Genomic DNA, 21,948 nt, shown 5'->3' on the forward strand with positions numbered 1-21,948 from the left:
TGTGTGAGCGGGTTTTTTTTGGCGGGAAGAAATGTGAGGGGGTGCTGTTGCAACCTCCGGCCGCCAGGGGGCGCTGCCGCCCGCCCGCGCTGAGCGCGTTCGCTCTCATCGCGGCGGGCGGCAGCGCCCCCTGGCGGCTCGGAGTGAGGCGAGCGGCGCGTCCCCGCCGCTTCCAGGCCCCGGAGCGTCCTTGGAATCTTCCGTTTTACCGGGATAAGCCTGACTTTTCCCTCCCGGTCCGCGCTAGACCGCACTGAGAAGGCCGCGTGTGGCGGTGGGAGCAGCGGAAGAGCCGCCCTCACGGAGCGAAGCCGCGGTTTTTGCCCATGGCTGCCGCAGTCGTGTGGCGCCGCGGGGCCGCCTGGCTCAGGAGCTGCCGAGGGAACCGGGAGCTCCCCGGTGTGCCCCGGGCCAGGGGCTGTGCTGGCTCCCGGGAGGTGGTGCCGACCTGCGAGCGGTACGCGGTGCGGAGGCTGCCCTTCGGCCGGCTGGCGGATGGCGATGTGGCTTTCTTCGAGCGCCTCCTGCCCGGCAGGGTGGTCACCGGCGAGGAGGAGGTGAAGCCATTTAATGTGGACTGGCTGAAGTCGGTGCGAGGTAAGCGAGCCGCGCGGTGAAACCTCCTTCCTGCCTCCGTTAATTACCGGAACAAGGAGTTTGCCAAAGGAAAGCTTATCTTTATTAATGGCGGATCGCGTCTGTACAGGCCGTAGAGTTGGAAGGGACCCATGAGGATTATGGAGTCCAGCTCCTGGTCCTGCACGGACACCCCGACAATCCCACCCTGTGCCTGAGAGCATTGTCCAAATGCTGCTGCGGCTCTGGCAGCCCTGGGGCCGTGCCCATTCCCTGGGGAGCCTTCTCTGGAGTAAGAACCTTTCCCTGATACCCGCCCTAACCCTTTCCTGACGCAGCTCCAGCTGTTCCTCGGGTCCTGTCACTGGTCACCAGAAAACAGATGAGTGCCTCCCCATCCAAAATTAGTTTTTCTCATAAAATTATTCCTTTAAGAATTACCTGAGAATAAGAATAAGCTGGAAAACTTATAGGCTTTCTCAAAAAAAAAAAAAAAATCTAAACCCTCTAACTTAATTTTTTCCTGAGACAAAGTGATTCAGCTAACAGTTTTGATTAAACCTCACAAAAGAATATGAAAGCTTTTGGGAGATTTGATTGCAGCCTTCCAGTACCTTAATGGGGCTTATAAAAAGGAGGGAGAGAGACTTTATGTGGGCCTGGAGTGGCAGGACAAGGGGGAATGTCTTCCCACTGCCAGAGGGCAGGGATAGATGGGATATTGGAAAGAAATTCTTCCCTGTGAGTGTGCTGAGGCCCTGGCACAGGGTGCCCAGAGAAGCTGTGACTGCCTCTGGATCCCTGGAAGTGTCCAAGGCCAGGCTGGACAGGGCTTGGAGCAACCTGGGATAGTGGAAGGTGTCCCTGCCCATGGAATGAGATCAACTTTTAGGTCCTTTCCAACCCAAATCATCCTGTGATTCTGTGTTTCTAAATCAAGCATTGTGAATTCTCTGTTCCTTCTCTCAAAGATTTCATGAGAATTTAAACTGTTTCCCATTGCCTCCATTGGCACCCAAGTCTGCCTATACATGCAAAGTTTTTTGCAGGGCTTTAAGGGAAAGGCTGCTGTTGAAATGTTTGTTGTCAAAGTGGTTGAAATGCCTAACAGTGGAGGGAGCATCGTTATTTCCCACCTCATCTTTTCCCCCCTGTTTCTTTCTGACCTCTGCAGAGCCACAGCTTGCCTTGAGAGTCCCTTGCTTTCATTGCAGGCTGCAGCCAGCTGGTGTTGAAGCCCCAGACCACAGCAGAGGTGTCTCAGATTCTCAGGTAACACACACCTTTTCTGCTGGGCTTGGTGTTGAGGAGACTTGGGTCGAGCCAGGGATGATCCAGCACCTGAAGGCAGCTTGTAGGTGTTCAGACACCAATTCCTTAAGCACTGGACTTGCTGAGTTAGTTTTCTTCATGACTTTTCTGCTCTGATAACTGGCTAAAATTAGGTGTTGTACAGGTGCTCAGAAAAGAGCAGTTTTGTGAAAGATTCAGGAGGGTCTGTTTGAAAAGGTGAAGAAGGTTAGGGCAGAACCAGGCAGTTTGAGGGTCTGTTTGATCCACCGTGGTGTGAGCACAGCTCTGGTTGGGCAGTGCTGTGCCAGATCACTGTTTGGCTGAGGAGCTGACAGCTGCAGGAACGTGCTCCTGGCTCTGTTCAAACAGGGGTGCAGAGCACAGGAGAGGCAGGCAGGGCTTCTGAGGGAGCTCTGGTGCCGTGGGCTCTGTGCCATCCCTTGTGCAGGAGCTGCTGTGAGCTCAGAGGGGATGTGGTGGGTGCTGCTTGGCAGGGATGTGGCAGGTGCAGCAGCTGAGGCACAGGTGCACATTTTGTTGCCTACAGGACATGAATTTCTTGGGAGGAGGAGGGCACTCATGTCTGAAAGCACTGCCAGAGGGTGGCTGACAGAGCCCACTGGGGAGCCCAAGCTCTTAGAACAGACTGCTATAGAAACAGAAGCAGCGCTTTCCAGGCAGATGATGTGTGCCACATGTGTAGGGGTCTAACCTCAAGTGTTGGTTCTTTGCTCAGCCCTAGGCTGAGTTCAGACAGAAATTGCCCTTTCTCACTTTGTCATTGAAACTCTCTCCTTCCATCAATTTATTCTTTCAGTGAAATGCTGCTTAATTTTAAGGAGCACTGTCACAACAGTCAACATTCATGTAGAGATGAAACTTGTCTGACAGACTGATTGTGGCTTTTAAATGCATAAAAATTCAGAGAACTTTTTCCCTCCAGGTACTGCCATGAGAGGAACCTGGCAGTGAACCCTCAGGGGGGCAACACAGGCCTTGTTGGGGGCAGCGTTCCTGTCTTTGACGAGATCATTCTCTCCACTGCTCTCATGAACCAGATCATCAGCTTTGACAAGGTGTCTGGTAAATATTCCAGGGATGTGAAGCACAGAAATGAGCCCCAAAACACAAAACAGGCATTTTCCTGGAACAGATAGCAGCAGGATCAGCAGGGTTCAGCCCAGCAGCATCATAAGGAGGTTTGTTTGGATTTGGGGGGTTAGGCTGGTGTGAGTATCTCTGTTCAGAGAGGGAGAACAACAGACAGAGACACATTTCATGTGACTGTGTTTTACCAGTCTACAGTTGTGGGTGATGGGATATTGAGGCAATAGCTAAGCTCCCTGAGGCTTGAGGAGGGGGCAGCTCCCTGGAACATGCACAGATTTCTGCATTTAAACTGAATCCCAGGAAGTTTTGAAGAAAGTGGTGCTTGTATCTGCTCAAACTGCTCCTACTTCTTGAGGAGGCACCTTCTTCTTGGCCATCAGCTTGTAGCATGGTGTTTGCATTGCAGGAATCCTTGTGTGCCAGGCAGGCTGTGTGTTGGAGAGGCTCAGTGAGTACTTGGAGGAGCAGGGCTTCATCATGCCACTCGACCTGGGAGCCAAGGGCAGCTGCCACATCGGGGGGAACGTGGCCACCAACGCCGGGGGCCTGCGGCTCCTGAGGTACGGCTCTCTGCGAGGGACCGTGCTGGGCCTGGAAGTGGTAAGGCGAGTACCTGGCAGTTCCCTTCTTGTATAATCCTCTGCTGTACTGCTTCCTGCTCTTCTGACTGCCCAGCACACTGCCAGGTTCCTCTCCAGGCTTCCACTCTATCTTTTCCTTGTTGGGCTCTTTTGAGAAGGGTCAGCGCATGTCTTCATGCGTGTAGCATGTTATTGCTGCTGCACTTTCCAGCTTCCTGACTTCCACTGCTTGCTGACAGAGGTGGTGTTAGGTGGTTTTCTAATCCAGATAAGTGAAAAGAAGGTAGGGAGAGGTTGGGCCATCCCAGGTTATCTGCATGGAGTTGGTTCCTCTGAGCAGAGGGTCTCTGGAACACTCTGCTAAATCCATCCTGCAACACTCTCTTCTAGTGGCTGCTCACTCGGATTTTAATAGAATCATAGGATCACAAACTGGTTTGTGTTGGATGGGACTTTGAAGATTAGGGTTTAAAGCCCACCCCATAACAGAGCTGTCTGCTTTGGGTTCATTTGGCTGTGTCCTAGAGTCTCTGCTGTTTCTCAGCTGCTCCTGTCCTACAGGCGAGTGCCTTGGGATGTAAAGGCTGGATTAGGAGTTCTAAAAGTTTTCATGGCTGGGGACAAAATTTGGGCAGGGAACAAAAGCATGGCTTTGTTTTACTGTGTAGACTTAGAAAGGAGAGCATTTGTCTGAGGTCAGTTTGGCTCTAATGTCAAAAAGCCTTTAGTAACCTGTCTTGGAGATACTCAGCCTTAATTTAAGGCTCAAGTGGCAGAGGGTTTACTTCATTCTGCTTAACTGTTCACTGTTTCAAGTAGCTTTCCTTTTCTGCTGGATAGTGGGAGCTAGGGCTGCAGAGAATGTCTGGTCTTCTCCACCATTAGTATGAAAAGCAGAGCAAAGTGGATCTTCTGCTATTACTTCTCCTGATGGAAGTAGAGAAGTAGGAAGGAAATACCTACTCTATCCTACTGGGGTAGGATATAGAGAGGGGGAAGAGCTGGGAATGGAGGAGCAGTGTGGGAATGGGCTGCAACTGTGTCACGTGCTCAAGGGGAGTGACACTGTGACACTTCCCATCAGCTTGGTGATGAGTTCATTCCCAAAGGCAGCAGATTCCTAGGCAGGTGCTCTGACTGGGCCCCTGTTCCCACAGGTGCTGGCTGATGGCTCAGCTCTGGACTGTCTGACCTCTCTGCGCAAAGATAACACGGGCTATGACCTCAAGCAGCTCTTCATCGGATCCGAGGGGACCTTGGGAGTTATCACTGCTGTCTCCATACTCTGTCCTCAGAAGCCCAAGGCTGTGAATGTGGCATTCCTAGGTAGAAGTTGATATGAATGACTTCACACCTGAATTCAAAGGCTGGGAATAGGGATAGAGAGGAGAAAGCATTGCTCAGCCTGCTGAGCTGGACTGCCAGCATCAACTGGTTTCTTGGAAATAGTGTACGGCTCTGTGCTAAAATACCTGTGCAGGTATTTAATACCTGTTGAAATATCTGCAAGGGCAGGTTGTTCTGTAAGGAAAGTGGAGCCAGGAGCTTAGCAGGGTGAGCAGGCAGGCAGGACAGTCCCCTCACTGGTGAGGGAGGGCCTGGTCTGACAGGCTCAAGAGATGAGCAGGGCAAGACTGTGACAGCAGGCAGAGGCAGCCACCATCCAGGAGTCAGGTGAGTGACCAGGTGATGAGGCAAGGCTGAGAAATCACATCTGCAGGTCAGGCTCTGGATCAGCAAAGTATGTGGCCAGGCTGCTTAAAAGCTGCTTCTGGATGTCCCTCAGCAGGTCCAGAGTTGTTTGTGGGGAGCCTTCACTGAGATTGTTTTACTTCTCAGAAACCTCCAGAGGGTTTGGGGTGGTGTCTGTTTTTTGGTCATGACTCCTGTCTGTTTTGTCTGAAGGGTGTCAGAGTTTTGCCAAGGTTCTGGAAACATTCACAACCTGCAGAGCCATGCTGGGTGAGATCCTGTCTGCCTACGAGTTCATGGATGAGAAGTGCATGGAACTGGTTGAGACACATCTCAAGCTATCCAGCCCAGTGGCAGGTACCAGTGATATTCACACTGTAGAAAGGGGCAGGGAATCCCCTTCTTGGGGATTTTTAGACTACTTTTAAACACTTCTAAAAATTGACTCATTTTAAAAAGTTGACTCACTGACTTTTAAAAGGTTGGTGATTGTGTGGGCATCCCTCATAATTTTTGTACCTAGTATATCCATTCCAAACACCTTTTATCTTTAAAGATGAGACTTTTTACTTGTATTTGTCCTCACAAAACTGCTAGCTTTCTGGGAAGTGGTTGCTTAATAAAAGATCTAGCATGTCAGTGAAGTGCTCTCTCTGGCACCAGGGAGTCTGGGCACTTAACATGTGGGGGAAACTCAAAAACCTGCCCTGAATTCCTCTGTTTTGCCCCAGGGCATCTACTTACTTTGTTTACCCTCATTCTCAGACAGCCCTTTTTATGTTTTAATTGAAACTTCGGGCTCCAACTCAACTCACGATGAAGAAAAATTGAACAGCTTCCTAGAACAGGCCATGGCTTCTGGTTTGGTCACTGATGGAACAGTGGCAACGGATGAGAAGAAAATAAAGGCAAGTCAGTGTTTCCTCTCCCACAAATCTCTTTGTGTTTTATATAGGCAAGTGTTCAGACTCAGGTTTGGTGTATGCATGGAAGCCAAGAGCTGCTTGGCTGATGTGGATTTCTGTGATCCCTCATTGCTCAGGTGCTGTGGAGCCTGCGGGAGAGGATCACCGAGGCCCTCACTCACGAGGGTTATGTGTACAAGTACGACATCTCCCTGCCCCTGGGAAAGCTCTATGAGCTCGTCACTGACATGAGGGCTCGGCTGGGCCAGACTGCCAAAAACGTGGTGGGCTATGGCCACTTGGGTAAGTGGGGGTCTCTTGGATTTGCAGGGAATGCCCCAGCAAAGACAGGAATGACCAATCTGACTCCGTGTTCTCAGAAGGCTCATTTATTACTTTATGATATTATACTATACTAAACTATACTAAAGAATACAGAAAGGATACTTACACAATGCTCAAAAGATAATAATGAAAACTCATGACTCTTTCCAGAGTCTTGACACAGCTTGACCCTGATTGGCCAATGAGTCAAAATAACTCACACCAGAATCCAATGGAACAATCACCTGTGGATAAACAATCTCCATACACATTCCAAAGGGGCAAAACACAGGAGAAGCAAATGAGATAAGAATTGTTTCCCTTTTCTCTGAGGCTTCTCAGCTTCCCAGGAGAAAAATCCTGGGCAAAGGGATTTTTTCAGAGAATGTGAATGCCACAGGGGTGCTGGGAAAGGAGGTGATGGCCCCTCTGTGCTGTGGGTGAGAGGCTTAAATTGAGGGCTGTGGAAGAGGAGGATGCATCAGGATCTTTGTGTTTGAATTTCGCTGCTTTCAGACTGTTTTCCATGTACTGATGGCAGGTTGCTGGCCAGTGAGCCATGGAACTGGTCATCTGTATCTTCTGGCTGTGTACTTTCTATTTAAATATGTAATTTGTTCAATTGGGCCATCAGTTTGGTTGATGAACTTAGACACATTTGGCAGATAACCACTTTATTGTCCAAAGTGATTAATCCTACTGGAAATCAGTTTTTTGTGAGCCATTAACCCTCCAACAGAGAGTGATAAATGCACAGAAAGGCTGATAGATTTGTCAGCTTGCTAGGAAACTAATCTGATTTTACAAGCAGGTAAACTGGTCATTTGGGAGAGCTGTTCTGTTACAAAAAAATCTGGAACACTGTTGAGCACACTTGATTAGGGATCATTTGAAAGACACATTGCATAACAAAGGCTTCCTGTTGGTAGCTCTTTGAGGACTAAGCTGTGTGCAGTGAGGGTTTGCTAGGATGCAGGAGAAGGATGAGCAAGTTGTATTTTTCTTTGTGTGTTTTGTCTTTTGGAGTACCCAGCAACTCTGTGCTTAATCAAATCCTGTCACACACAGTGGCAAAAGGAGAAGTTGTTCTGCTTTCTTTGTTTCTATTGACACAGTGCCAAAGCACATTTAGGGCATTGCACAAACATAATAGGGAGAGAAAAAGTGATGAAGGACCATGTTAAAATCTAATAATCATTATGAAATGCCATTGGGCAAGTCTTTGTCATTGCATCACGGTGGTGGCACAAACATTAATGCAGCACAGTGGGAATTTGAAAATCACAAAGGTCAGAGTTTGAAAGTAGCTTAACTCAGAACCTTTCCTCAAATACTGCACTTGGAGCATGGAAAAGCAAAGATCCCATTTGAATTATTTGTGCACGGAGAGGCTGACATTTGTAGGACAGTGAGCTTGTCCTTTCTGCACAGTTTGCAGACTAACAAAGGCCCTGTTGTTTGAGAACAGGAATGAGTATCCATTGCAGGGCCACCAGGTTTTTCCCCCAGACCCAGCTGTGCAATGTTTTCTTCCAGGAGATGGGAACTTGCACTTGAACATCACGGCAGAGTCCTACAGCCATTCCCTGCTGGATGCCATCGAGCCCTTCGTGTACGAATGGACTGCCAGATACAGTGGGAGCATCAGTGCAGAGCACGGGCTGGGCTTCAAGAAGAGGCACTTCATTCACTACAGCAAACCACGCCAGGCAGTGCTGCTCATGCAGCAGTTCAAAGCCATGCTGGACCCCAAAGGGATCCTCAACCCCTACAAGACTCTGCCCTCAGCTCCTGAGGGGAGCACGTGCTGAGGAGGCAGCAGAGCAGGGCAGCTCCAGCTCTGTACCTGCACTTGGGCCATAAGCATCCTGGATCAGCAAGAACATGGAGTGCTCTGTGTTTGATTTTGTTAGTGGGATGGAACAAGTAAAGGAGTGGGGTTGCTCTTTTTGGGGGTGCCTGCTCTTGCTGAAGAACACACTGCTGGGTTTTCTACTTAGTCTGAACACTGAAACCAAACATGGAGATACTGTGTGTATGAGTATTCCAACTCTCTGTCTCCTTGGGTTTGCTTTGATTTATCAGTGACCTTAGCCAAAGGAGGCGTTTTCTCACTTGGGCTGTGCAAGTGAAGCATCAGAGACACAGGAGAGCCTGTGGATGTAAGTCTTCCAAGTGAAGGTGTTGCTCTTCCTGTCTTGGTTTGAACAGACAGGTGTCTGCTAAGGAAGGCAGGAGCCTCCCCTGAAATGGAAAATGTAAACCCTCTCCCTCTGAATTATTATGATTTTGAAACTAAGAGGCTCTCAGGTAAATATATGGGAATAGGAATAACAGTTCTTTACTAGGAAAATTAAAATAAAATTGCAATAGTACAAACAAACAAAACCATTGACAGAGTCAGACCATGCCCTGTCCCCTGTGTGTCAGGGGGTGGCACAGCCCCATCCCATGGGGGCTCAGCCCTCCTGCAGTGCCAGCTGTGGCTCTGCTGGAGCAGGGATCCTGCACAAGGGGGGAGTTTTCCTCTGCAGCTCCAGGGCTGCTGGAGATGGGCCTGGGCTCCCTCTGGCCATGCAGGGCAGCAGAAGCTGCTCCTCTGGCAATGCACTGGGCAAAGGCTGCTGTGCTGTGCCAGGCTCAGATTGGATCCAGGTAGGAATGCTTGGCTCCTGCCCTGGGCGCAGCATCTCCCCATGGGATGATGGATTGGATCAGCTCTGCAGGGACACAAGAGATCTCCTGGAGGGAGGAGTGGGTGTGGAAAAGATAAAACAAACTGCCCAATGAACAGAGGATAACTGCCCTGCCTTTAACAGATGGTAATTTAATACACACCCAGCCAAACCTGAGACACTTCCTCACTTGTTTTATCTAATACACTTATCCCAAAGCCCACAACAACATCTGGCCATGGCCTCTTTAGTGATGCCACCTCCAGGCTATCCCAACTAAGCACCAGTGTTGTCCCATGTACAGGTTTGCAGTGCTGGAAGGACTGCCTAGAGAAGAAAGGGTTCTGGAGACCCAGCTTCTGGATTTTATTACCTGGAGGAGAAATAGCAGCAGCCAGGATGATGGGGGGGATCCCAGCCCTCCTGCTTGGCCAGGGGCAGGCTCTAGGCATGCCAGTGTTTCCTGCTTCCTTGACTTCCAGTCTGTTCTTCACAGCAAATCAGGATTTGCTCTCACATAGAGGTGTGAAATTATCCCTCCCAACCTGGCTGGATAATACCTGGGATAACCTGAAGTGATAATCCAAAAGGATGGGCTTGGAGCAACCTGGTCTAGTGGCAGGTGTCCCTGCCCATAGCAGAGAAGTAGAATGGGATGGGCTTTCAGGGCCCTTCCAAGCCAAACCACTGTGTGACTGTGCTGGGAGTGCTGTGGGCTCTCTGGAGGGAGGAGAGGCCTTGCACAGGGCTCTGCACAGATGCACCACGGGGCAATGCCAGTGGCACAGAACTGCTGAGTCCAAGTGCTGGGCTCTGCACTCAGGGGGAGCAAGGCTGGGCACGAGGCTGAGCTGGGAGGGGAGAGGCTGGGGAGCAGCCCCTGGAAGGGTCTGGGGGTGCTGGGGCAGCAGCTCAGCAGGAGCCATGGCCAGGAGGGCAGGTGGCATCCTGGGGACACTGACACAGGAGAGGGCATGGCCTGGCTGTGCTCAGCCCTGGGCAGCCTCACCCAGAGAGCTCCAGGGTCAGGGATGGGGGAAGGGGCTCGAGTGTGCCCAGAAGAGGAGAACCAGGCTGGGGCTGGGAGGTGTGACCTGGGAGGAGGCTGAGGGCTCTGGCTTTGTCTGCTTTGGAGAGAAGGAGCCTGAGGGACAGCCCCATCCCCTCTGCAGCTTCCTGAGGAGGGGGCACGGAGAGGGAAGTGCTGATCTCATGGGAATGCTGCTCTCAAAGCAGGGCCAGGGAGGTTCAGGCTGGACATTAGGAAGTGTTTCTCTATAGAGCAGATAATCAAACACTGCACCAGGCTCCCTGGAGAGATGGTTGATGCCCCAGACTGTCTGTGCTCAAGAGGCATTTGAGCAGTGGTGTAACTTTAGGGCAGCCCTGAACTGGTCAAGCAGTTGGACCAGATGGTTGTCCTAAGTTCCTTCCAGCTGAACTGTTCTATTCTAACATGAAGGGTTTTGTTGGTTTTGGGGTTTGGTTTTATTTGCTACAGTGTCTTGTAATGTATGGTTTGTTGTACAAAACCACAGTCACCTTTCTGCTACAGAGGCAGTGAGTCATTTATCTTCTGGCTTACTTGGTGTTTGTTAGTTATATCCTTATTTACTGATATGTGTCACTCATAATCTAGGCTCTTTTGTATCCAAATGAAGCAGGTGGTAATAAGAAAGAGCCAGAGCATTTTCCAGAAGTAAATCGTCTCACTAAGCTGATAACTTTTTACAACAAAAGGATGTTTTCTTTCAACATGGGCAGAGCAGTGGATGTCAGCACAGCCTGTTATGCTCTTTCCCACAATCTTCTCCAGGCTGGACAGGGATTTGAGTGGCCTGGCCTAATGGTAGGTGTCCCCTGCTAGTGGCAGGGGGGTTGGAACAGGGTGAGCTTCCAACCTAAACCATCCTGTGATTCTGTGATTCTCCTGGGCTGCCTGGGTGGGCTGGGGGACAGGTAATAAGCTGGCTCAGGCTGTGCTCAGAGGGAGCCCATTGATGGATTTTACTCAGGTGTACTGGTTTGGAAAGCCTTACTGGATGCCATGAGAGTAGGGAAGGGAAGGTTGTGTCCTATGCAGTAGCCATCTTCTCCACTATCTGCTTTTCTGTGATGTTGGCTCTTCCACAGAGCAGTAAAATAAATGTTCCGTCCAGAGCCTTGTTCTTCAAAGAAAAACCATCCTAAAGAGTGTTTTCTTCTGTTTGTAGGCAGAACACAATCTCTACAAGGCTGCACACTGTCAGACTGCACTAAGGATGCTGGCTTGTGCTCAGCAATGTGTTGCAATGCCCTTCTCAATACAGTTCCTAAGACCACATCTCTCTCAGCTTGGTCTTGTGGATGCTTTTGACAGAAATACCTCCATATATTCCATGGCCTGCCAGTACCTAGTCCTGCTCTCCACTCTTGGCCATTCAACCCTTTCTCTTTATTATGGGACACTCCCCACCTCTCCCTTCATCCTTCAGGACCAGTCAGAGAGGAGTTGATTGTCCTCTTCTGGGCTAAAGCAAAGTGAACAATGCCATCACTTGCAAAGAGGAAGAATTTTGTCATGGAAGGGGTGCCCAGGCATTGGCAGGGGCTGCCCAGGGAGGTGCTGGAGTCCCTGGAGGTGTTCAAGGAATACCTGGATGTGGCACTCAGTGCTCTGGCCTGGTTACAAGGTGGATATTGGTCACAGGCTGAGCTCAGTGGTCTTGGAGGTCTCTCCCAGCTCAAATGGTTCTGGACTTCTGTGGCTCTGTGAAAAGAGAATACAGTCTGTGCTGCTTGGGTGTGGGGTGATGAAAAGCTATGGGAAGTTCATGATGTCCTTGGAAAAGAAATCTGCCAGGTTGCAGCTAGTTCTTTCTGAATCAAGCTGTTTATATTTTCTGCCCTTTTCCTACACCATTCTTTCTTTTTTTCCCCCTAAACTACTGACCATCACTGTGTAAAATACAGACTTTCCACATGAAAAGCTCTTTTGGGGAAGTGGAACTTTCCATAGTTCTCTTTTTCAGCTGTGTACAGAGAGGGTGCTTGGGAGGGAGACACACAACCCTGGGCTGTGGCCAGGGGAGTTCTGGCATAGCTCCATTTAACATCTTCCTTACACTTGCAGATCTTAAAGCCCCGTGTAAGTTGCACTGTTGCACTGAACAATAGAGCAGTTCCCTGGGGGAATACAAGGGAGGAGGCAGTGTAGGGTTGTTTTATCTTTCCTAGACCTTACTTCTGTGTTCTCAGTGATGCTTTCACATAGTGGTGCACTGTTGTTTGTAGCAGGGAGAGACAGGGTGGGTACATGTATGTGTATTTTTAGAAAGAGTCAGCGTGACAGGCATTTCTTGTCCAAAATTCTATTTTTTTTGAGACAGACTTAAACACTAGAATGCTGTGAATGCTCTGCACTTAGAACCAGTGGTCTTCTTGGCTCTCTCTACTGGTTTTGTCTTTCTCTGTACAGGATTATGGCGGGGACAGAGTTAATTTTCTTGACAGCGGCTGGTCTGGATCTGTGTTTGGATCAGCGATGGAAGCACAGGAATGTTGTAGCTGTTGCTGAGTGGTGCTTACACAACATGAAGGTCTGTTCTGCTCCTCACCAGTGCGGAGCTGCGAGGGGACCCAGCCGAGCTGGCTGAGCACAGCGCTCTCCCACGCCGGAGGAGGCGGCGCCCAGCAATAAAACCTGCCAGGAAGGAGGAAGGGGGTGTTCCCAAGTCACCGTTACGGGTGATGGAGCTCAGCTTTCCTGGGATGGCCCAGCACCCACCTGCGGCAGGAAGCAGGGAATGATTTCCTTTTGATTCACTTGTTTGTGCAGGTTTTGCTTTACCTGTTAAACTGCCCTTATCACAACCCACGAGTTTTTGCATTTCCTCCTTCTGATTCTCCCCATCCTGCTGCAAGGGGCAGCTCTCCCGGGGCCTGACCCCCAAGAGGAAGCAGAGCAGGATGGAGTGATGAATCTCACCCCAACTCACTAACTCTGTGTCACCTGGCTGCCCTTCCCTGCCCCAGCCCACCTCCACATCAGAACAAGTATTCATGCCTGGCATAATTTTTTTTTTTTTGGTGTAACCAAAGCTGACAATTCGTGTACAACACCCCAGGAGAGAGCAATGAATCAATTGTAAAAGTGTAAAAAATGGGCTTTTGTGATCTGCGGGCTCTACCAGCTCCCGAGTGAGAAATGCCACAGCTGACGTGTGTAATGTAACAGGAGAAAGAGGTCGCTGAAATGTGCCCTCCCTGCCAGCAGCAGCTGGTGCTGTGCCAAGAGTAACCCTAGAAATTCTCCATAAAAGAGCACATTGACACAGGTTCTACCAAGAAACTCAAGGAAAGCAACCCTACACCTTGCTAATCTCTGCATCTTGGTAAAGTGCTGGAGTTGGGGCTGGTCTGGGGAAGCTGTGATTTAAAAAGAAATGCTGTGAATTTCGGTGCTCTGGAAATGCAGCAATGTAGGTGAAGGATCCTGGAGTGCTGAGGATTTGGCTGTTCAGGGGGTCCAACAGTATGCAAGGGTTAGAAGGGTGGCACTGTGTGAGGGGAGGGAAAGGGGACCACCAGGAGGTGCATGGAACTCAGCATGGCTGTAAAAGACCAAAGTAACAACTCAGAGCCCCCTAATCCAGGCTGGGAGGTGTGGGTACACTTCTAGTTGCCCAAATGAGGAGAGCAGTGGCTTCCTCCCAGTATGGGGAGCAGGGAGATGACCCCCCCTCCAGACCTGCAGGACAGATTCTGCTCTCCCAGGACAAACTGCAACCATCAAATCCAGTTTGTGAAGTCCTGGTGTACAGCAGCCTCAGTGGAATCTAAAATTCCTGCACAATATGAATTGTAATAGTTGTTAATGACACCAGAGATAAAATAATGCCCCTTTAGGGACAAGATTTCTCCCTCCCAAGGCATGCATATAGCCAAGTCTATTAAGCTCTTAACCTCCAGCTACAGTAATTGCATTTTTACCAAAAATTTGAAGTCTAAATGTTTTAAGAGGAATTTCCCATAGGTGAACACCATTCCTGTTTGCTCTTGCCAAATGTGTCTGGCAGTGAATTCCTGTCCTTACCCATCGAGCAAGAAGCAGATAAAAGGGACAGCAGTCACTGACCATGGCCCCTGGTGCAGGGTGACAAAGGTCCAGTGCCCTCCAGCAGCCCCTGTGAGCCTCCCTCCTGCAGCCAGGAGAGAAAAGGATCCCTTCTAAGGAATCCCAGTTCAGCCTCTCCTTCCCAGCAAAGCTGCTGCAAACGCCGTGTCCCGAGGCAGCTCTTTATGCCCATGTTGATGTCCTGGATACCAGCACTTTTCATGGCTTATTAATTAACTCCCACCCCCTTCTGGGAACACCTAGCCACTCCCTTCATCCTCACCTATCCCAGCCATTTATAGCAGTGAACAGATGCTAGAAATAGAGACTTGGCCACTGTGAGCCAGAGGAGACAAACAGGCACTGGAGTCAGTTTGCAAAAGGAGAGATTTCCCAGCCTGCAGCAGCATGAAAAGCCCTGGGTGCACTCCAAGGTAAGGGCAGAGGGTGCTGAGTGCTGGGGGTGCCCAACTAAAACTTGCTTTGCAGGAAGGTCTGCTTCAAGTCATCCCTGGAAGTTGTTAATAACCCACAGAGTTAGTTACAATTTGCTCCAGGGAAGGGATTCATTTTGCCATTAGTATTTCTTGCCTGTGTTCCAGATCTTTGAATTTAAAAGAACCTTGCTAGTTTGATGCAGATGTCTGTTATTTTTGGCTTAAGCCAAAGGAACAAGAAGGGGGTCACAAGCCTTAAAGCATCTATAGCTGCACCTCTAAGAGAGGTAGATTTTGTGTAAGAGAGATAGATTTCCATGTTTTCTTCCCAGAAGGGAAAAAAGCACAGCAGAGGCTGGAAAGGCAAGTGGAACCTCTGGCACCAAGTGCTCCGTGGGTTTTTTGGCTTCTTAGAATTTTGTGTCTCCCATGCGCTGCTCAAAGGTTTTCCAGGCTCGTTCAGGTAACTTCAGCACAGCATTCAGATTTGGACTTTCTCTCCTGAACTTCGCTGCACCAGATCTTAGAGGTATTTCACAACCTAAACAATTCCATGATGCTGTGCAGGTCAGAGCCTTGCAGTCTTGTGACAAAGGGGGTGTGTGATACTAAGGGAACACAGCTTAAGGCTCTCACAGAGATGTGCCAGGGTGGTGGGGGCCAAGCTGGGGTGAAACCCCAGTGCAGGTCTGCAGACAGAGAATCAGAATATTCTGAGCTGGAAGGGATCCACAGGGATCATTGAGTGCAACTCCTGGTCCTGCAAAGGACAATCCCAAATACCACACTAAGTGCATGACAGCATTTTCCAAGTGCTTCTTGATATTCTCATAATTTCCATTGCATGCATTTGAAACATAGAGAGCCTGAGATGTAATCATTCTCTGCAGAATTTCAAGCAGTTGTCATGTCTTATTCTGTACTGAACACTGGAAGCAGGTCTGGGAGCAAATCCCACACTGGCCCTGTGCTGTTTTCTGGGAGAGCAGTCACACTGTGTTCAAAACACTGTGTATGCTCCAGGTGAAGATCCTACACCCTTTCTGTCAGTAAAAACCCTGAAACATTTCAGGAGCTCGTTTGTTTCCAAGCACAAGATGTGCAGAAATGATGGAGGCTTGTTGCAAGAGGAGGGAAAAGTGCCATCAGTTTGCTGTGTGAGAGATTTGTTTATTCAGCCACCTTATTCCCCCAGTGTGTGTGGGGATGTCACCCTGGAGCCAGGGACAGCCCTGACAGTGCAGTGCCCTGACAGGGGTGATGGGCACAGGACTCCATGGGTGCACTAACCTGCACCCTGTGTACCTGCAGCCCTCCTCTCATCCCCAGGGTCCCCAGTTTCCCACACTCCTCCCTGGGGATCTCCTGGATCCCTGCCCTTGGCTCTTCCTCTGGACACCTTCCTTGCTCACCTTTGCTGGGCTGAGGTGCAGCAGAGTTCCCTCCATGTCACCACTCCCTGCTTGTTCCCTGGGCTGGAAGGTGTTGTGGTGTTATGAGGGTCCCCAGAATGAGGTGAGAGATGAGAATCTGACTCCATGTTCTCAGAAGGCTGATTTATTATTATATTATATTATATTGTATTATATTGTATTGTATTTTATTGTATTGTATTATATTGTAATGTATTGTATTGTATTGTATTATATTGTATTACATTATATTGTATTATATTATTTATATTATATTGTATTATATTGTATGCTATACTAAAACTATACTAAAGAAAGAGAAAGGATACATCAGGAGGCTATAAAAGAATGAATAATAAAAACCCATGACAGACCAGAGAGTCTGACACAGCTGGACTGGGATTGGTCATTAATTAAGAACAATTCACATGCTGGGTAAACAATTCTCCAAATCACATTCCAAAGCAGCAAAACAGGGAGAAGCTGAAGTTTCCCAGCTTCCCAGGAGAAGAATCCTGGGCAAAGAAGATTTTTCAGAAAATATCATGGTGACAGGAAGGCAGATACCCATCCATCCATCATCCATCCATCCATCACCCATCCATCCATCCATCCATCCATCCATCCATCCATCCATCCATCCATCCATCCATCCATCATCCATCCATCCATCCATCCATCCATCATCCATCCATCCATCCATCCTCCATCCATCCATCCATCCATCCATCCATCCATCCATCCATCCATCCATCCATCCCAGGCACAGGAACAAGCACCATGCCATGACAATGCATTGTTTGTCACCCCTGGGACAAGGATCCTGCCCTTTCTGCCTGGGGACTGGCACCTGCATGGACCATGTTCTGCAGAGATCAGTCACTCTTGCTTCTTAAAACCCACCATTCCAGGAAGAAATAGTTTTGGTCTAGACAATTCAAAGGTTCATTCCTCCCTGTGTCTCCAGGGACAAAACATAGCTGTTGTTTGGTTTGGGGCATGTCCAGACAAAATGGGTCTCTGGGAGCATTCACTTAGGCTGGGGTTGGGCTTGGTGTGCTGAATGTGTCTGAATATTGGGAGGCAGAATGGCACTGTGTAATCATTCATTTAAGTAAACAACTATTAAAATATTGTGGGATGCCTTGAGGTGATAAGGTGCAGAGGTCTACAGAGCCTGTCTTTTTGCAGTAGAAGGGATTTTGCCATTAGTATTTCTTGCCTGTGTTCCAGGTCTTTGAATTTAAAAGAACCTTGTTAGTTTGATGCAGATGTCTGTTATTTTCAGCTTGAGCCAGAAGAACAAGAAGGGGGACCTATGCTCTGGGTCTTCTAGAGCATATTGTGATCTGTATCTGCCCTCAGGATGATTTTGGGTGTATGTGATTTGTTTGCCCCATAAAACATCATTCAGAGTTGCCATTTTGGGGACACTACCTAAATTAATAAATGGACTGTTACTGCACCCATTAAACTCGACAGAAAAGGTGCAGCAGGAGGATGTCAGCTTAGGAAGGACCTCCAGGCAGGCAGGCAGGCAGGCAGGGTGGTGTGCTTTGGAAAACCATCAGATAGAAGGCAGCCTCAGTTTAAATGAAAGACCAAGAAGATTGGTGTGGGGGCTGCATGGAGCCTGCTCGCTGCCCATGGGCTCCTCTGTCTTTCTTCTCCCACCTCATCTCCAAGGACAGGGGATTGTCCCACTGCCATCCCCCTAACAGGCCTGGGGCAAAAAGTTTAGGAAATCCTGATGAAATCTTGCCTGCAGGTCTGTCTTGAAACTCTGTGTGCAGATGCTGTGCTGCAAATTCCTGACAGAGGTTGGTACCAGCTAGGGTCTCCCCTGGCCTTGGGAAGGGCTTTTGGAGGAGGGCTTGAAGGCTTGCTTGCTCCCTTTGGAGAGAGGAAACCACAAGTGTGACCATAGCATGCTGGAAATTGGGATGATATCTTCTTAAAACAGTGTAAAGCCTGAGCCAGATCTGCTGCATTTTGGCCATGTCTGCAAATATGAGATTCACACAGAGCTAAAAAAGCTTCCAGGGTGAGAGAAGTCAGATCAAACTTGGTGGTGAAAAATTCCTTTTAGGTGGGCACCAAACCTTCAAAAGATCCCCTCTGTGTCCCAGCTGGAGTACACTGGTGATGATCATGGTACCATAGATTGTTTGAATTGGAAAAGACATTAAAGACCATCCCATTCCAACCCCCTGCAATGTGCAGGGAACCCTTGATGCATCATGGTTGCTTAATTAGTGCTGGAAAAGACTCCTCCCTCATCATTATCCACCCCCCCATTTCAAAATGGGGTGTAATAAATCCATTATAGGTGTTGTACAGATTTTTGTCTTGAAAAATCGTATTTATATTGCAAAAGTACCTCAGTTTAGTGGATTTTTTCCTCAGTTTAGTGGGTTTTTTCCTAATCCTCATCTTCTGGAGTGATGTGATTACAGGAGCTGCTCAGGTTTCTCACCAGGGAAGTCTTTATACGCCTACAAAGGGCTCGTTTTCTGGTGAATAATCTAGGAGTTTGAATAGTGAATAAGCTCTAAAGCCCCAGAAAACCAAAAGAAAAGCAAAACAAAAGGCAGCCAAGCAGAGCAGGAGGCTGTGGGAAGAGCTCAGGCTCTGCCTGAAGCACACTGTGTCTTGCCAAAAGCAAAATTAGGAGAGTAATAGTGAAAGTGCAGTTTCTCACTATCTGGCCTTTAATACCTGCTCAGGGTCCAAAGCTGGCTGCCAAAACGGAAATATAAAACTGTGCTCACATTCCTGAGGGCAAGATGCAAAATGTGGTGGTTTGGGAAAGGACTATTGGGTAAAAATCCACTGAAACTCTTTTTTTTTCCAGGCATGCCAGGTGTCTCATCATTTTCAGCTTCTGCCTGGGACTTTCCTGCCTCTCGGGATTCTTCCATATGAAGAGTAAGAGTTACAGGTAAGGGAGGCTGAAGCAAGGTTGCACAATTTCCTGTACCTGGAGCAGCCAGGACGTGGCCTCTGACATCTGATTTATTTCTCATGAGGCCTTGTGCTAATGTTCAAAGGGGGGTGGCTCAAAACTAGGTCCTGGTTTGGGGAAGGAATGGAATTAGCCAAAGCTCAGCCTCTTTGGGACAAAATCAGCTGTGTGGGAAAAGGGGATTGAGCTGGAATCTTTGGTAAGTGAGAGTCTGGAGAGAGGGAAAACTGTAGGGGGAAAACACCTACACTGGAGGGCTGGGGCTGATTTGGGTGCAGCCTTGGACCACTGCAGGTGTGGGGTCAGAGGAGCAGCTGGGCTTGGCTTTGCCAGGTCTCAGAGATGGGGTGCAGCACCAGAGAGTCTCTTTGCCCCATTTGTCACCTCCCTGCAGAATCTCAAAGAGCCGCGAGGAGCTGCTGATCCCTCCCACGCCGTGCCATGCCAAGACAAACGTCATGTTCCTCAAAACCCACAAGACTGCCAGCAGCACTGTGCTCAACATCATGTTCAGGTTTGCAGAGAGGTACAACCTCACTGTCGCCCTCCCTGCTGACAAGCTCCTCCACCTGGGCTACCCAAGCACTTTCGTGGCCCACTTTGTGGAGGGCTTTGAAACCATAGGCCAAAATTACAACATCATGTGCAATCACCTGCGGTTTAACCCCTCGGAGGTAAGAAAGAGCCACGACACCTGAGGAGAAACTTGGCTGGGACAGGACTAACAGTGGTGGTGTTTGCAGGGGTCCCAGGATGAGGGAGGAGATGAGAATCTTGACTCCATGTTTCAGAAGGCTGATTTATTATTTTATGATATATATTATATTAAAAGAAATTGATATATTAAAACTATTCTAAAAGAATAGAAGAAAGGATTTCATCAGAAGGCTAGCAAGAAATAGAAAGGAATGGAATGAAAATAAAATCTCATGACTGACCAGAGAGTCTGAGACAGCTGGACTGTGATTGCCATTAATTAAAAACAACCACATGAGGCCAATCAAAGATGCACATGTTGCATTCCACAGCAGCAGATAATTATTGGTTTTTCTTTTCCTCTGAGACAGACTAACCTCTTCTTCCTCCCACAAATAGGTAAAAAAGGTGATGGCAGCCAACACCTTCTACTTCTCCATCCTGAGGAACCCCATTCCTCTGCTGGAGTCTTCCTACATCTACTACAAGGACTATGTGCCTGCCTTCAGGAACTCCAAGAACGTGAACGAGTTCCTGCAGTCACCCACAAGGTATTACCAGCCAGCAGATTACAGGAGCAACATCTACGCCAGGAATATCATGTGGTTTGACTTTGGCTACAACAACAACGCCAAGGATGACACCAACTACACCCAGGCTGTCCTGGAGGAGATCGAGCACAACTTCCACCTCATCTTGATAGCAGACTACTTTGATGAGTCCATGATCCTCCTGAAGCACACCTTGTGCTGGGATCTGGATGATGTGATTTACTTCAAGCTCAATTCCAGAAGCCAGGACACCGTCCAGACGTTGACTCCGGAAAGTGAGGAGCAGATAAAAGCCTGGTGCTCACTGGACTGGAAGCTCTACCTGCACTTCAACCAGAGCTTCTGGAGGAGAATTGAGGAGACCATAGGGCTGGGGGTGCTGGCAAAGGAGGTGGATCACCTGCGGACCAGACAGAAGGAGCTCATGGAGACTTGTCTGTCAGAGCAGGAGGCAGTAAGGAAGGATCACATCAGGAATAAAGCTCTCCTGCCTTTCCAGTCAGGGGCTGCAAATATCCTGGGCTACAACCTCAAACAAGACTTGGACAACACAACTCTGAGAACCTGCCAGAAAATGGTCATACCAGAGCTCCAGTACACCTCCTACCTTTATGCTGTCCAGCACCCACACAAGAAGAGGAAAAATGTGGGATTGCCATTGCTGTGGACCAGTCTCCAGGAGAAGATGCAGCTCCCAGGGTCCGACTAGGACATGTGGCAGCCCACTGTGGCTTCCCACTGCTTTGCATCCCCCCTTGTCTGACATGGAACTGACCCACAGGACTCCTGTGCATGAGGGGGAGGCAGTGGGGGCTTTGTTTAGGGACACCAAGTTGGTGGTTGGTCTCTTTGGGGACCTTGAGCCAAAGGCTTTGCATTGTCCAGGTCCTGGGTGATCCCACCTGCCTGCTCCTGGCTGGAGGGAGCCAGGCTGGCTGCAGCTGGCCAAGACATTCCAGCCTCTTAATCATTAATCAGGAGCGTGATCATTTGCCTTCATTTGATTTTATTTGATATCCATCGTTGCATCAGTCTGGTCACAGCTCACTGGAGCAGGTCCTGATTTTGGAGGGTTTAGGGGAGGGGGAGGGAAGTCAGGGGGGTGTGACAAGGGGACACAGTGCTCAGGGGAGCAGGGGAGATGGTGGCTGTCCCATCCAGCAGCATCCACGCTCACTGAGGACAAACCAGCACACGCTGCTGGAGCTGCCTCTGCTGTGGCAGCCCCAGGCGTCCTGCCCAAAGCCAGGCAGGCTGGCTGCCTTGCCCAGTGGCATGTAAGCTGTGCCTCTCACATGTGTCACCAGGTGAATGGGCCTCTGTCCCGCGTGGGAGAGCTCAGTGCTCCCCTGGGAGGAGGTTTTGTGGTTTTGCCCCTCGCTCTCAGGCAAGGGTGCCTGGGCATGGATGTTCCTTTGGGTGCAGCATCCCCAAAGCCCTTTTTTGGCAAAGCAGACAGTTTTTTGGGGCTCCCATTGCTGTGTTGGCCAAACTCTCCAGCACAGATGAGGAGGGGATGGAGTGAGGCACAGCTTTGGGCACACTGGTGCATCCAGGTCCCCACTGCTGCCCTGACCAGCACGAGCAGGAGGAGATGCTGGCCCAGCTTTAAAACACTGGGGTTTTGTCAGGGTAA

General features: G+C 49.3%; 2 protein-coding genes across 4 annotated transcripts; both read left to right on the plus strand.

The window, feature by feature from the left end:
- The first annotated feature begins 158 nt into the window (after window positions 1-158).
- On the plus strand, window positions 159-8,869 carry D2HGDH (D-2-hydroxyglutarate dehydrogenase). 3 transcript variants are annotated; one of them, XM_036389112.1, is made up of 9 exons: window positions 159-597; window positions 1,791-1,848; window positions 2,813-2,952; window positions 3,386-3,579; window positions 4,718-4,886; window positions 5,466-5,609; window positions 6,018-6,160; window positions 6,295-6,460; window positions 8,018-8,869. In XM_036389112.1, exons 1-9 carry the CDS (start codon window positions 327-329, stop codon window positions 8,290-8,292), a joined length of 1,560 nt encoding a protein of 519 aa, XP_036245005.1. In that variant the 5' UTR covers window positions 159-326; the 3' UTR covers window positions 8,293-8,869. The 3 variants fall into 3 exon arrangements, with proteins under 3 accessions (XP_036245005.1, XP_054371912.1, XP_036245006.1); XM_054515937.1 differs by having other exon boundaries at window positions 514-597; window positions 1,751-1,848; XM_036389113.2 differs by lacking the exons at window positions 159-597; window positions 1,791-1,848; window positions 2,813-2,952 and adding an exon at window positions 3,031-3,068.
- A 4,930-nt stretch (window positions 8,870-13,799) lies between these two features.
- On the plus strand, window positions 13,800-21,321 carry GAL3ST2 (galactose-3-O-sulfotransferase 2). The gene is made up of 4 exons (XM_036388356.1): window positions 13,800-14,685; window positions 18,955-19,041; window positions 19,460-19,739; window positions 20,161-21,321. Exons 1-4 carry the CDS (start codon window positions 14,660-14,662, stop codon window positions 21,019-21,021), a joined length of 1,254 nt encoding a protein of 417 aa, XP_036244249.1. The 5' UTR covers window positions 13,800-14,659; the 3' UTR covers window positions 21,022-21,321.
- The last annotated feature ends 627 nt before the right edge of the window (window positions 21,322-21,948 follow it).

Source organism: Molothrus ater, chromosome 10 (genome assembly GCF_012460135.2).
Source record: "Molothrus ater isolate BHLD 08-10-18 breed brown headed cowbird chromosome 10, BPBGC_Mater_1.1, whole genome shotgun sequence".
NCBI lineage: Eukaryota > Metazoa > Chordata > Aves > Passeriformes > Icteridae > Molothrus > Molothrus ater.

Excerpts from the sequence above, each read along its gene's own strand:
- GAL3ST2 (XM_036388356.1), top strand. The coding sequence starts at position 14,660 with ATGAAAAGCCCTGGGTGCACTCCAAG. Across the intron at positions 14,686-18,954 it reads AGCCCTGGGTGCACTCCAAG|GCATGCCAGGTGTCTCATCA; the intron begins GTAAGGGCAGAG and ends TTTTTTTTCCAG. Across the intron at positions 19,740-20,160 it reads TGCGGTTTAACCCCTCGGAG|GTAAAAAAGGTGATGGCAGC; the intron begins GTAAGAAAGAGC and ends TCCCACAAATAG.
- D2HGDH (XM_036389112.1), top strand. The coding sequence starts at position 327 with ATGGCTGCCGCAGTCGTGTGGCGCCGCGGGGCCGCCTGGCTCAGGAGC. Across the intron at positions 598-1,790 it reads CTGGCTGAAGTCGGTGCGAG|GCTGCAGCCAGCTGGTGTTG; the intron begins GTAAGCGAGCCG and ends CTTTCATTGCAG. Across the intron at positions 6,161-6,294 it reads CGGATGAGAAGAAAATAAAG|GTGCTGTGGAGCCTGCGGGA; the intron begins GCAAGTCAGTGT and ends CTCATTGCTCAG.